The sequence below is a fragment of the Malaclemys terrapin genome, chromosome 7 (genome assembly GCF_027887155.1).
Source record: "Malaclemys terrapin pileata isolate rMalTer1 chromosome 7, rMalTer1.hap1, whole genome shotgun sequence".
NCBI classification, from domain to species: domain Eukaryota; kingdom Metazoa; phylum Chordata; order Testudines; family Emydidae; genus Malaclemys; species Malaclemys terrapin.
In genome coordinates this window covers 85,993,568-86,009,105 of record NC_071511.1, presented here as the reverse complement: position 1 = coordinate 86,009,105, position 15,538 = coordinate 85,993,568, and the positions used below count along the sequence as shown (strand labels likewise).

At 47.5% G+C, this 15,538-nt stretch overlaps 1 protein-coding gene across 3 annotated transcripts in view; it reads left to right on the top strand.

The window, feature by feature from the left end:
- UNC5B (unc-5 netrin receptor B) overlaps positions 1-15,538 on the top strand; it is a 165,279-nt gene that overhangs the window by 126,968 nt on the left and 22,773 nt on the right. For 2 of the 3 annotated variants that reach the window (XM_054034795.1, XM_054034792.1), the window contains exons 3-7: positions 1,193-1,336; positions 5,014-5,117; positions 9,629-9,809; positions 10,844-11,011; positions 11,715-11,879. In XM_054034795.1, coding sequence (XP_053890770.1) covers positions 1,193-1,336; positions 5,014-5,117; positions 9,629-9,809; positions 10,844-11,011; positions 11,715-11,879 — 762 coding nt within the window. The remainder of the gene's footprint in view (positions 1-1,192; positions 1,337-5,013; positions 5,118-9,628; positions 9,810-10,843; positions 11,012-11,714; positions 11,880-15,538) is intronic. The other variant, XM_054034793.1, reaches the window with a different exon arrangement.

The following is a 15,538-nucleotide window of genomic DNA, read 5'->3' as shown; positions in this document are numbered from 1 at the left end:
GGGATGACTAAACACAGTCCAGCTGGCTAAGACATGTTCATGTGACCAGAAATAGTCTCAGAAGTTGACCCACTTGACCATTTGCCATGACCCTGTTCAGTTCAGCTAGATTGCGTTTCGCAGTTTAAGAGACAGAGTCCTCACCTCCCTCTTTCATCTCCTCTCAGCGGCCACTTCTCTCTCTCAGACTGTGAGGGGCTGACATACTGTTCTTCCCACCTCACTTCACTACCAAATATAAGCAGTCACGTGATTTATTTCCAAACCATTTTGTGCCTTCAGGGCCTCTCTGCTGGGTGCAATGGCACCATGTGCATCATCGGAGCTTTAATATGTCCAAGGGTCCTTGTCAGCTGCAGACAGGCACTTTAAAAGGACATTGTCAGGGTGATTTTGACACAACATTTACTCTATGTAGAAACAAGATTTAATGGGGCCTAAAGTGAGCTCAACAGAAATGTGTGTAGATTTAAAAAAAAAATTCCAATGGAAAAAGATTTTTTGTTTGGAGTTAAACATTCCCCTGCCTTGTTTTGGAACCCAAACTTTTCAGCATTGTGGTAGTACATAAAACCCAGGAAGGGAACCTGACAAGAACCTGGCTAGAAACAAAAGTGAAATTGACTACTTTACTTTCATTGCCCTGCCTGGGCGAAATGTAAAAAGTAAACAAGCAAGAATCAGTGGTAAAAAGCAAATGCGATGTTTTTAAATCTTTCAGTTTTAATAGGGTATGGTGGTGTTACGAACTCAGGATATTCAGCTTATTTGTTTTTGAGATGAGATTTTTTTTTTTAAAAAACCCTTAAATGGCAACGCAGCAGAACCACCAGCATATCCTGAAACATAGTGTCATCTTTAAAACAGTGTGTGTGGGTGGAGGGGATCCTGGCATGGATCAGAATCTGGGTCAAGCCCTTAAAAAGAAGATGGGGCAAGAGAAGAAGTGGTTGCAGAGGAAGAGAGGAGATGACTGCCTCATGAAGAAGGGGTTGTGTCTCTCATCAAATGCATCCCTCTCTCAAGTTCCTTTTTCGAGCTGCAGGACCATAATTTTCCTCCCCTTCAATCAGTGCATGTGTGTGTGAGTACACATATGCTCACACACAGTATACTTCCATATGCAGCTTATTTCATAAAGGTTCAGCATTCTGGCCTCCTTAACCCTCTGTTTTGTTGTCTCTCCTTCCAGGGATGCTGGTGCGGGAGGTCCAGATCGAGGTCTCCCGGCAGCAGGTGGAGGAGCTCTTTGGTTTAGAAGATTACTGGTGTCAGTGTGTGGCATGGAGCTCTGCTGGGACCACAAAAAGCCGAAGGGCCTACGTCCGGATAGCGTGTAGGTGTCATACACACTTCTCATTCATCGCAGCCCCTGTCCCTATCTCTGTCACTTGCTCCTTCTTGCCAGCCTGTCCCCACGCCCTGCGTGGGAAATCCTTTTCATCTGCCCTCGTGGGGATTTTCCTCCCACTATAGTTCCATGGCTCCTCCTTTCCCACTGCCTGCCACCATAAGTAAGCTTACCCAGGATAACCACTGAGGTAGATGCTCCCATTTAATGAGCCAGTGGGGTTCACTCAGTGTGGCAGAGCTTCATTCCCCCATTACACCACCCTGCTGGACTTAGTGGATAGGGTCAGTGCTGTCTAGTGGTTACAGGATTAGGGCCGGGAACTCTTGAGAACTGTTCTCAGCTCTAGCATTGACTCAAGGTGTGACCTTGGGTAAGTCATGTACCCTCTCTGTACCTCAGTGTTCACACCTGTAAATGGGGATAAACTTACCTGTCTCACTAGGGTGTTGTGGTAATTAATTAGTTAATGTTTTTATAGCACTTTCAACATGCTCAGCACTTACCTGGTGCTTCATTATTTTTAGAAGCCTGACAAGTTAGCACCTCAGCCACAGAGGTGATTTGCCTGATTCAGCAACTTTAAATCCTACATCCTGGCTTGTCCTCCTGTGTTGTTTCCTTTACCAAGTGAATAGCTCATGCGTTCTTAGGGTGGGAGAACTCTACAACTGGGCTATTCTGCCACCCAAAGGATGTAAGAGGTGATTCTCTTGACAGGGGGAGAGCTGGCGAAACAATCCATTGCAGTGTGTAAATTTCAGTTCTGCCAATAGGGAAGTTGTTCTGTGATTAAAGATGCTTCCCTATAGAAGCATCATGCTGAATATTGAAAGTCCATATGGAAACCTACTTTAAGAATATGTTACAGTTGCACTGTGTACAGCTTGCACGAGGGAGCCCCCTTCCCCGTATGCACTAGCTACACAGCTGAGCAAGGCAATATGAACCTTTCCCTTCTGCAGAGCTCCTAGGTGCATCTTAGACCATAGCTACACTATGAGAACTATAATGGCATAGTTATAGCCAGGACTTTGGAGCTGTGCTCCAGCTCCGCTCCAGCTCCAGGCAAAAACCTGCAGCTCCACTGTTCTGGAGCTGCTCCGCGCTCCAGCTCTGGGCTCCGCTCCAAAGCCCTGGATAGCGCCGTACATCTGCCAGCATAGCCCCATAATCTAGACGCACCCTACACCGATGGAAGGGGTTTTCCGTCGCTATAGGCACACCACCTTTTTGCACGCTGGTAGCTAGGTTGGGGGAAGAATTCTTCCACTGACCTAGCTACGCTACGGGTTAGGTCAGCCTAACTGCGTCACTCGAGGATGTGGATATCTCACCCGCTGAGTGCCATAGAGATGTCGACCTAAGTTTTAAGTTTAGACCAGTCTTAGGGCAGGTCTTCACTACGGGGGGGGGGGGGGGGGGTCGATTTAAGATACGCAAATTCAGCTACGCGAATAGCATAGCTGAATTCGACGTATCGGAGCCGACTTACCCCGCTGTGAGGACGGCGGCAAAATCGACCTCCGCGGCTCCCTATCAACGGCGCTTACTCCTACCTCCGCTGGTGGAGTAAGCGCGTCGATTCGGGGATTGTCTGTCGCGTCCCGACGAGACTTGATAATTCGATCCCCGAGAGATCGATTTCTACCCGCCGATTCAGGCAGGTAGTGTAGACCTAGCCTTAGTGGGCCTCTCTCTTGCACACCTGACAAAGGGTACAGTAGCCCCTTTGTAACTTTCCACGAGGCAGCTGCGTTAGCTGTGTGTGCACCTGCAGTGCCACCTTCCCTCCAGAAGACTCGGAGGGACTGAAAGCAGGGCTATTTAGGGTGGAAACTGTTATGCTGTTTTATCTGTAGCAGTTGCTTTTCCCCTGCTGCAGCAACTGAAATGTTCTCAGCCTTCAAGGCAGTTTTGACACAAAGTGATGCTTCCTGCTCTCACTTGACAGTAAGGCCACAGCTAGGAAAAAAAGCTGTCTGTTTCTTAGGAACACACAGCACTTTTTTTTTTTAACTTGCCTGCTTTGAGGCTACATGAAAAGCCTTCTCTTGTCTCCTTTCCAAAATGGTTCCCAGCTCGGTGACATTTGCTAATGGACTTCTGAGTTTCCCGAAGTAGCCCTGCGGCAGTCACCCTGCGCTTGTCACACACCCCATAAAAGTGTGTGTGCGCGGGGGGAGGGGGGGGGAAGAGGAGGGATGTGGGGATCACAAAAAAAGTTGGTGACCAATCACACCTAGCTCGAGTTGGAGCAATGCTTGTTGGAAGCAATTCCTATGGATTGCAGCGCCATCTAGTGAGGAAGGGAAGGACTAGTATCAGTTGCTCCTTTTCCCCTGCTAAGCGTAGCCCACGAATGTACAGCATGCATGCCTTCATGTGGTGGTGTATTGGACTGCTTGTCCTCTTTCTGTTAACATCCCATGTGATCATGAGTATGGACATATGGGTTCTATATACATTAGGCCCAGTTCTGCTGTCCTTGTATTCACAATGAGTGGTTTCTTACTATGCAACTGGTGCCAGTGACTTCAGTGGGATTATTCCTGAAGTAAGGTGCTGCTTAATGTAATGATGGCAGAATAGCACTGTAATATATGACCACTTTCATATTAGATCCTATCTGACCTACCATGTCATTGCATATTCTGTAATTCCAAATTTTAACACATACAATATTTATGTATAATTCACTTAGAATAAAATAATTGCAATTTACGTCTGACAAAGGCACAGTGCCAGATTTTCAAAAGTGCCCAGATCCTGGGAGTTACTGGGAGATGGGCTCTTTTGAAAATCTGACCACTTCATTTAGGGACCTAAGTGGAAGCAGAGCCCTTCTGAAAATGTTGTGTCTCATTTAGGTGCCTCAGATGGAGCTTTTGGGGGCTGAGCTCTTTTGAGAATCTGGCCCATGGATTTCCTTGAAATGCACAGTGCTACCTACTAGACAGCATGAGTTCCAGATCATAATGGTACATCACCCCTGTGAATTAAGCTGCTCCAACATGCACTGCCAGATGCTCAGTCCCTCTTTTCACTAGTGCAGCAAAGCAGCAAGCCCGTACTTCAGTGGTCCCCTTTCAGAAACACAAGACTTCTTCATTTTGGATTGATTTTGATGAAAGAATGTGAAGTTTCTCGGCAGGAACATGCCACTCTGGCAATAGCGGACCAGAACGTCCCCCCTTCTCCCTGCTCTGAATTTAAGGGAAGAAGAATGAATCCCATTTCAGGAATGGGAGAGCACTCAAAATCATGTTTTATCCATGGGCAAGTGGATGTCAGCCCTTGTTCTGAGACATCCTTTGGCAGACTTGTCCTCTTTCTGCTGGAATATGATTCCATCTAGAAGACAAGCAAGCACCTGGGAAATAACAGTTCTTACATTGGCAAGGATAAACTGGGGTGCAAAGAGCCCAGCTGGGTGGGTGGGGCAGGTAGTAGTGTTACCAGGAAAGAAGGGTGGAGGTGGTAGACAGGAAATCCCTGGGAATTCTGAGGTGACTGGTCAGCAGGCTATGTTACAATAAACTCCTTATAGATTTTATCTCGCTGCAGGCTCCTCTGTCCATATACGGTACCCCCAAGGTTTTGTGGGTTGCTCCATTCCTGTCACTGGCTGATAACACTTGGGGCTCATTTTTCTTTCTCAGACCTGAGGAAGAACTTTGACCAGGAGCCTCTAGGGAAAGAGGTTCCACTGGAACATGAGGTGTTACTGCAGTGCCGCCCCCCGGAGGGGGTGCCAACGGCAGAGGTAAGCCATGCTATCTCTCTCACACCTCCCAACAGCAGAGCTGGCCTGAGGGGCCACACTAGGTAGAAGGTGCCAGCATGCTGGGGACGTATTTTACTCCCACATGAAAAACTCAACTCACCTGAGTGCTCATACATTTTAGAGCAGCTATTTTCCCCCAGCATCTTTGCCCAAATAGACCAGATTTTCCATTGACACTGACCCTGGCAGACAACCCTCAGCAGCACAAAACCCTCTTCCTAGCGAGGGATTACTACAGGGGAGGCTGCACCATCTCCAGTCCACTGAGGGCCTTCAGTCGAGCAGCAGCATCCCCAAAATGGGCAGGACTGGCAGGGGATGGGGCATGGTCAGATCAGCAGAGGGATGTGCTAATTTACCACAGCCTATGGTGGTGTGGCTCTTAGGCATCCCTCCACAGATGACTAGAGCTGCCCTCCCCTGGCAGAAAACCCTAGGGAACCCTGCCTGCCCTCAGTTGGCTGTAGCCCCCCAGGGATGTAATGGGCTAGACTGGCCCAATAAAACCGACTTCCCTGCCCCAGCAGGAGCGACACCATTTCAGTTCCCAGCTGCCAGCCACCCCACTATTCAGGCTGACTCATGAAAACACTCCTGCAGTCCAGTCGGAAGGAAAGAATGCTAAGCACATTACCTCTCTCAGCTGCAGTCTCTGTTTATGGCTGTCCTGGTGGTGTTAGTCTGGAGAGACTCCACCCTCTTAGATTTGCGGGAGCTGCTGGCTTGTTTCTGAGAACACCTGTAACTGCTGGAAATAACTTTCCACCTGCTGGAGGCAGATGCTGGACTAGCTTTTACAAGACTCCTGGCATAGCTTGTATTTTGCCAGTTTTAGCAGACGCCGCTTTCTGTTATAGATTTTACTGCCCTTCCCCTTTTCCTGCTATGGTTTTTGTTTCTTTAATCGGAGGCTATGAGAATTTACTGGTAACCAACCCCTCCCACCTGCCCTCCCTGCCTCCCTCAGCTGGACACAGCTGTGGCTTCAATGAGGCCTGATCATGAAGGTGAATAATTGCTAGCCAGCCTGCTACATTCACTATCGTGATCCATTAATAAAACAGCACAAGCTATTTCCAAGCCACCTTTAGGGATGCGGCCTCCCCCAAATTCCGGTCAGCCCACAGCGTTCACATCTTCTCCATTGTCCCTTGCAACACCTTGCTAACACCTCAGCAGTGTGCCAGTTAAGTTCCAGTGAGGAGTGAGGGAGAGAGCATATGAAATAGATTGGCCACATCTTTGCAGATGAATTGGGGCCGTGATGGATGGCCTCGTGTAGGCCGTCAGCTTCCATTATTCAGCAAAACTGTTTATTTTGGGCAGTGGATCTGTTATTCTGACATCTAATAACACACTTGACCTCAATACCTGTTCAGCCCATGCCTCCCTCCTGTACATGCTCATCTGCCATTAACCCCTTGCAGGAGTGATCTGGAAGAAAAGAAAGCACAGAATGATTTGTATAAATGCTATGGGTAAAAATGAGTGAGTGAGGCCTGGAAAGAAAAGTTCATGGACTCTCCTAGCAAGGCAGGACCCAAGGCCAGTCACCTTTCCTCCTTGCTCCAGTAATTCAGTGCAGTACCATTAGCATCACCGTAAGTGTGCTCTGTGTGAGATTAGTTTCTGACTTGTCATCTCTCATAGAAAAAGCAATTAGATGGACAAACAAGGCTAGTGCCAGCCCAGCTTGTAGGGAAGGTGAGAACAGTTCTTGATTGGTAAACAAAACCCCTGATTTTGGTTTTGATAGGTAAACAAAACTCACATGCCTCATGCTGTCAGCATATCTCCAGGCAATGCAAGCCTCATTCTTGGATGGAATTTGTTGACCATTGCAACTTTTTTGATAATGTGTAAATAAGCGACACCTAAAAGGTTATTTTAAATCTTTATATTTTTCTTTCTCTTTCACACCCGCATGTACTTTAACAAGCCCCTGCACACTGACAGATGCAGAAATACGTACACACATTAGAGAGGCAGTGTTCTTCAGTGGGGAGAGCACTGGACTGGGACTTGGGTTCTATTCCTGGTTCCTGGCTTCATCACTGTGCCAGTGACCTGATGTATGGCCATGGGCATGTCACTTTATCTCTCTGTGCCTACCTTTTCCCTCCAGAGCTATTTTGTCAACTTAAATTGTAAGATCTTCAGGGCAGGGACCAGTCTCTCACTATGTGTTTGTACAGTGCCTGGCACAGTGGAGTTCCAATTTCTTGTTGCAGCCTCTAGGTGCTACTGTAATACAAACAGTTAATAACTAACACTCTCTGAGCTCTCTCTTATATATACTAATTCTCTTAGAGAAAGACATGCACACACTCCGTCACACATACTTTGCACTTACCCCTCCCAAGTAGCCTGCACTAGTGCACAGCAGAAACAAATCCGCAACACTACAACCCGAGTGGGATATGTGGTGTGCACTCAGTTGTCCCCACCGAAGGAGGATATATTAATAAACTCCGACAGTGGGGGGAAGAGCCAACTAGAAGGCCGGCTGCCTAGACATGGCGCTGCAAATGCTAAAGTAAACAAAGCTAAGGCAACAACTGGGCAAAGCAAGCACAGGCACCTGTGCTTAGCAGGACCTGATTGCTGCATCTCACAGAGCACCTCCCCTCTACTGATTGGCAGGACATCTGAGTACAGGGAGATGTGTCAACTCATGTTCAAAGTGTGACCACCATGAACGTACAGTCCCAGCAATGGACTCACTGAGGAGCTGCATGATGACATCACGCCTCATAGGGCTATACCTTGCTCACTCCTAGTTCTGATTCATAGATTCCAAGGGCAGAAGGGACCATTGTGATCATCTGGTCTGACCTCCTGTATAGCACAGGCCATAGAACTTCCTCAAAATAACTCCTAGATTAGATCTTTTAGGCAAACATCCAATCTTGATGTAAAGATGGTCAGCGATGGAGAATCCACCATGACCCTTGGTAAATGGGTCCAGTGATTAATTATCCTCACTGTTAACAATGTAGATCTTATTTCCAATCTGAATTTGTCTAGCTTCAACTTCAGAGCTCATTTCCCGCTCTTCTTTGAGTCTTATTCCTGCTTATAGATTCATAGATTCAAGGACTGGAAGGGACCTCGAGAGGTCATCAAGTCCAGTCCCCTGCCCGCATGGCAGGACCAAATACTGTCTAGACCATCCCTGATAGACACTTATCTAACCTACTCTTAAATATCTCCAGAGATGGAGATTCCACAACCTCCCTAGGCAATTTATTCCAGTGTTTAACCACCCTGACAGTTAGGAACTTTTTCCTAATGTCCAACCTAGACCTCCCTTGATGCAGTTTAAACCCGTTGCTTCTGGTTCTATCCTTAGAGGCTAAGGTGAACAAGTTTTCTCCCTCCTCCTTATGACACCCTTTTAAATACCTGAAAACTGCTATCATGTCCCCTCTCAGTCTTCTCTTTTCCAAACTAAACAAACCCAATTCTTTCAGCCTTCCTTCATAGGTCATGTTCTCAAGACCTTTCATCATTCTGGTTGCTCTTCTCTGGACCCGCTCCAATTTCTCCACATCTTTTTTAAAATGCGGTGCCCAGAACTGGACACAATACTCCAGCTGAGGCCTAACCAGAGCAGAGTAGAGCGGAAGGATGACTTCTCGTGTCTTGCTCACAACACACCTGTTAATACATCCCAGAATCATGTTTGCTTTTTTTGCAACAGCATCACACTGTTGACTCATATTTAGCTTGTGGTCCACTATAACCCCTAGATCCCTTTCTGACGTACTCCTTCCTAGACAGTCTCTTCCCATTCTGTATGTGTGAAACTGATTTTTCCTTCCTTGTCTCCTTCTGTGTGTCAATCAAATTACCTTCTACTCTGTAGTTTTCCTTACCACCCCAGTGCAGGGTTCTTCCTGTATAATTAAAGCAACTGGACCCTGATTTGGTTTACACCCCACCATTTGTAAGCCAGCATTGTGGTGGGGACCATATGGCGTTCGGATTTCTTTCCTAGCCCTTCCCCCCACTCCCATTAGCCACATCCCATGTTAATTGCCTCTTCATCCCTGCACCCACTGACCATTGTGTACTAGGAGATCACAGTAGCTCAGGAAAGAGCCAGCCTGCTTCACATCTCTTTGGCCACCTGTTAGTACACCTTCCCCTTCTCTCATCCTGTGCAATGAGCAGGATGGTTGAGGCCACCTTCTCACTCACTCACCTAGCTATTTATCATTTCTTTTCCTGGGTGTGCAAGGATGGATCTTGAGTGGTGTTCTCAGAGATTTAGCCAGGTGACTTCTGGTAGTGACAATGGGCACTGGATGTTTAACTCTGTAATCTTGCTTTCTTATGATGATATCTAATTGCCTCTGGTTCTCTTTCTCTTTTTTTCTCCTTCCTCTGTTTTCTTTTAATAACTTTACCAACCCTGTCAACTCTTTTATTCTTCTCTGTCTTTCCTTTCCTTCCTTTCTTTCTCCCCTTTTTTTCTGCCTTTCTAGGTGGAGTGGCTGAGGAACGAGGATGTTATTGACACCACCCGAGACACCAACTTCCTGATAACCATAGATCATAACCTCATAATCAAGCAGGCCAGGCTTTCAGACACCGCCAACTATACCTGCGTGGCCAAGAATATTGTGGCTAAGCGCCGGAGCACCACAGCCACTGTCATCGTCTATGGTACTGACCCTTTGTTCTTAGGAAAGCAGGGATTAGCCATAGTGTGTGTCCACAAGCCCAGGGAAACCTAATATGATTATCTGTGGCTTTATCTGTAGAAGTACCAGAGTTATCAGCTAATGCACATGCCTGATGTGAGGCGTAGAACTCATGCCATTCAGCATCAGAAACACAGACATCTTGAGCTGAAGGAGACTCTCCATCAGCTTATACCAGTACTAAAGTTTATTCTTAGGCTTTTGAAAGCAAACCTGAAACTAGGAAAAAAAAAAAAAAAAAAGCCTTGCCCGGTTGCTAGTTTTGATACAAACCTGTCTGGTTCACTGAAATATATACATGGTGCTTCAAGTGAAGCTGGGCTGCATCGTTTTGCAAGGAAACCAGATGACATGCTGGATTTGGCTGAGTTTTGCTTTGAGTTTCACATCTGAGAAACCCAAAGCAAAACTCAGAGGGTGCGAACCACAGTGAACTAAAATGAAAGGATAAAAGTCCAAGCAATGTGTCTCTATTCAATTTCTGGAGCAAAATAGTGGCCGTTTTCTGCTCTGTCCCACTGAAAAGCTCTCCAAGTCAAAAATATTTGTGAAGTTAAAACTCCTAGGCCAGCAGAGCTGGGGTAAATCAGTGCAGCTCCAGTGAGGTGAGAAACCAGGAACATTTCAAAAATGTTCAGGGTTTTTCAAGCAGCTGGGGTTGGGAGGTGGTCACTTGAAGGCACATGTTTATTTGTTGGAGTGTTGTGAATGGGGATGTGTCAGATTAAGGGAGCCTGGTGATTGGCTGGTGTGGATCAGTCTAGGGAGCCGGAAAAGAGTAGGTACAGCCCTCACCTTGTTTAGTGACCCCTCCAAGTGGGTCCATGAAGCTGTAGTGTTCACTCCAGCAGTAGCTTTCCCTGTTGGCTGTAGTGACTGCCAGGGAGGGAGAGGACAAAAGTGGCTGGACTGGTGCTGGGACACGAATATCATGTTACTCCTGGGCTCTGAGTTTTTAAGCAGCATGTTTGTTCCTGTTTCCTTTTCTGTACACAGTGAATGGTGGCTGGTCCACCTGGTCAGAATGGTCTCAATGCAACAACCGCTGTGGCCGTGGCTGGCAGAAGCGCACCCGGACCTGCACCAACCCAGCACCTCTCAATGGCGGCTCTTTCTGTGAGGGGCAACCCTTCCAGAAAATCGCCTGTACCACGATGTGCCCAGGTAAGGGCAATTCATGCAAGAGCCTGAGGCCAGCTGTAATCATGGGTGTGTGCTCTCCTCTTTGGATTGTCCAGTTCAGCACTATCTCTAGCACTGCCCAGGGGCTTGTGGAGATGGTGTGTGTTGTGGAGGGGGATCTGCAGGAGGTCAAGGGGCATGTGTCTCAGAGCAGCCTCCTTCCAACTAGTATGAAGTGACTTTTCCCTGTTGAAAACTCTCATTGTGGACTGTGAAAACTGAAGGCCCTAGACGAGAGAGCAGCCATGCACCTTACATTCCCCAGGCCACTGCAGGACTGGGCTTGACATACAATGGACCTCCATAAGGTCTCCCTCAAGTACCTAGGCTGGTGGAGCTGTCTCTTTTTCTAGATCGCCCTTCTCCCAAATGATCTGCTGAAGCCCTTCTTTGCCTGCCCTGTCATCTAGAGAACAAGCCACCAGTGAGATGACCTTCCAGTTCTCAGCTCTTTGGGCTGCTAAAGCCAATTCAGATCTGCATTTCTGTAATGGCTTAACCTTCCAATTCAGAGGTTGTGCAGCAGCTGCCTCATCCTAAGGTTTCTTTTGATTGTTATCTGTTAGGATTGGAGAAGCCAAGTGACTGCTGTATATACAATACTGATTCAAATCTCTCTGCTCCTTCCTCTAAGCCTTCAATGAATTGCTCTCTCTGTCTTGCTCTCTCTCTCTCCTGAACGCAGTAGATGGAGCCTGGACAGAGTGGAGCAAGTGGTCAGCCTGCAGCACGGAGTGCACCCACTGGAGGAGCCGGGAATGCACTGCCCCATCCCCGAAAAACGGAGGCAAGGACTGCAGCGGAGTGTTGCTGGACTCCAAAAACTGCACCGATGGACTGTGCATGCAAAGTGAGTGAGCCAGTGTGGGGACAGCACCGGAGGGAGGGAGAGGGAGGAAAGGGACAACCAGAAAAAAAAAACCATGCTAAAAGGGTTTTATTAAAAGGGAAGGCATTGCAAGTTGAAGGGTTTGTTCTGCTTTTGTCTAGGCCAGGAGTTCTCAAACTGGGGGTCGGGACCCCTCAGGGGGTTGCGAGATTATTACATGGGGGGGTCTCGAGCTGTCAACCTCCACCCCAAACTCCACTTTGCCTCCAGCATTTATAATGGTGTTAAATATACAAAAAAGTGTTTTTAATTTATAAGAGAAGTTGCACTCAGAGGCTTGTTATGTGAAAGGAATCACCAGTAGAAAAGTTTGAGAACCACTGGTCTAGACAGCAGGCACTGTACCTGGTCTCCCATTCCGGGTGGGCACAGAACTCCAGCTCAAGATCATCTCTTCCCAGGGATTGCCCCCACGGCTCATTCCAGGTGGCCCCAGAAACCCAAACCCACTTTAGAGCTCCTCTTACTGCAAGTGACATTATAGACCAGGGTTGCTGTCAGCCTGTCTGACAGTATTGCTGACTTCATAAGCTTTTTACATCGGACAACCACAGGGAAATTCCAGAGTGGATATCCAAGCTGATCTGGAATGGATTCTGATTGCAGTGATGTACAGCACACAGCTGACTTGGAGAGGCAGTGACAGCAAGATCCACAAAGCCCTTTAATTGTAGGAAATAAAGGTTATTCATACTCATTTAGGTGGATGTGGGATATATTCTTAAGCACCATTACTGGACTCCCCACCTGGACTCCCCACCTGTTGGCGATGCTAGCGTAGATTTCTGGCACAGCCCCCTAGCCCAGTCGGAGCCTTGCTACACTACTTGTAAACCTGAAGGTTAGACGTTTTTAGGGTGGGCAATTGATTACCGCTCCAAAAGGTTGATGGAAGTTGACTGCATGGGTCACTGGGTGAAGCACCAGCCTCTTTCTGTGGCACCTGGCTTCAAATCTAGCTGACACCCTAAACCTCATGGTACGCATTATCATTGAGAACACTCGGCGGTGTGCTCCCTGCTATGGAAGGACCTAGGAATGAGCTGCTAAAAGACATGGCAGAGTGGAGGTCACTGGCTGCACCAAAGAGAGTGAATGTGCACAGCAGGTTCCTGGCCCATGCAGGTTCCTGGCCCATGCCTGATCAATTTCCATCACTACCAAGTCCATTAACCTTTAAAAAAGCATGTGTGCTCCATGTATGTTGCCAGAGGAAAGGAAACTGTGGTAGGAGGGATGAAGGGAGGGGAACAGAGGGCCAACCACTTCTTTTAAATATGCCTCTTCAGGGGTAGTTATAGTCCTAAATTTCTTTAGTGACTCCTCTGTGTATTTTTCCACTTTGCACGCTCACACACCACTTCTTGAGGTACAAGTGTTTAAACGCAGGCCTCTCCTGAGCAGACTGAGTGCTGCCTGTCACCCCCAGGCCTGGGAAGGGTTGAATATACAGCTTGACTTCCCACAGGAGGAGAGTTCCATTTAGTGCCACAGAAAAGGGGACCATTCAGCAGTGACGAGAGGCTTGTTTCGCCTCTGATCACTGTACTTCGTGACAAGTCGTGGCAGACCTGGGTGTTCCCATCCTGAACCCGCCTCTTGCTCTAGCAGAAATTGTCACCCACTCCCAACGTTGATCCAGACCCACAAAGTGCAGAGTGCTGAGCACAAACATCTCTCTTCAGACTTCATTAAAGTTGCACATGCTCAGTACTGGATCAGGCTCTGTGCAATGTTTGTGTCCTGATGAGACCCAGCAAACTCATTTAATTTATGACCTAAATCCCCCGTGAGAAAAGATTTTAATTATTGTTTTGTTTTTTTCTTTAAATCAATTGTTATAAAGTCTATGTCCCAGGGCCTGGCGTAAAGCCAAAAATCTGAAGTCTTTAAAACGTCTCTGCTTTAAACCTTCTCCTCTAGAATTCGGATGAAGTGGAGAAGGGCTTGGATGTTTCCTGTTCCCCGTTTGGGATCTAAATAGATCTAGTAAATATTCTGAAATACCAACCCTATTCTAGGTCTGAGTGGAAATGAGTGTGATACATTTCATGGGACAATCCAGGTGGAATTCCTTGACCTGAATTTGGAATTCCTTGGACTCACCTCATTCCTTAGTGTCACTCCTGACCAGCAGCCATGGAATGGTCCCAGTTACAAACATGGGGCGGTGCTACAAGAAAAAACTGCTTTAGAGAGTATAAAAGTGTCCTTCTTAGTCTGCTTAACAGCCAGGAATAGTGCCAGTGATGCCACCTGCCTGTTCTATAGCAATATCTGCCCTGGTGCCTTGCAGCTCGTTTGCTTAGCATAACCCTGAATGCCCCCTGTGCTGTAATCTGCTGTAAAGAATGAGTTAGGAATGCATCATAACCCCTTCCCCGCTGTATGACTGCCTTCATGTCATCTTAAATAAACTCACTGTGTCGATCCATGTTGACAATGAGCAAGGAGGAGGGGGGCGGATTGAACCACAGAAGTGGTTTCAAAGAAACATCTTGCAAGCCAGTGCCTTCTGGGCCTGGTAGAAGCTCATGGTTGGGAAAATTAAGGCATTGTGACAGCAGAGGTCGGGTCCAGCTCGCAGGCAGAATCGAGCTACGTGTGGTGCCAACCTGGTGCTGGCTGTTAACACTTAGCAGGCGGAAAGCGCCTCACAGAGAAAAAGAAAATAGTGGAGTATTGAGACAGGGGCTTCCTGCAGCAGCGAACCTGCAGGGTGTGGAAAGGAGTGGGGAGGGTTGTTTTATATCAACGGCTACAAATAATTGTTCCCATGCTGGGGACTTCATGCTTTAGACCAAAACCAAAGGAGTGCCCTTACAAAGGGGCTTCCATCCTGGATCAGACTTGGACAGTCCAGACATGAAGGAAAAATATCTGGTGGGTTCCCATGTAAATGTGTCCGATTATTTGCCAACCTTGGGTCTGAACAAAGCCCTTTCTCCTGACACAGGGTCAGCTTGCTAGTGGCCATCGCCGTCCACAGCCGCTGAAACTGTTGTGCTGGCCCATCTTGTAACTCAAGGCTTCAGTCCAAGCTGGAGTTAAATGGGAGGATGGGCCAGGAGGGAGAAAGCTATTATTACATAAGGCTAATAGCTTTGATAATCAGCAAACCAGACACAGGATAATGTTGACAAAGCCTAACATGTAACAGGACAATGCTTTTATGTTTCAACTACTGATTTCCAGCCTGGGGGGTGAGCCCAAGCCCAGTGTGGGAGAGGAGGGAAGAAGAGAAGCGAAGCGGGAGGGTGTGTGGGGCGGGAGAGGTTTCAAGAACCCAAATCCTCCCCATTGCAAATGTCCTGCAAGTTGCTCCCCCATCCCACATGCTTCTTTGGTGGTCTCTAATGCAGATTCCATGAGACAAGCTCACGTGTACAGGCTCAGACAGTAGCCTGGCAACCAAGCTTCTCTCTTCTGCACACACAGTACTCAGCGAAGCCCTGAAAGTTCACATGGAGGCTCCTCTGCGCTGCCAGGAACGTGTAGCCATCTGATGAGTGAGAGGAAGGGGTACACTAGGAGTGAAAAACAACCCAAGGGAAAGCGGAAGAATTAGAGCAGAAAGCAAACAAAGAGGGAGAAAGTGGGGTGAGAGAGAGAACAGAGAT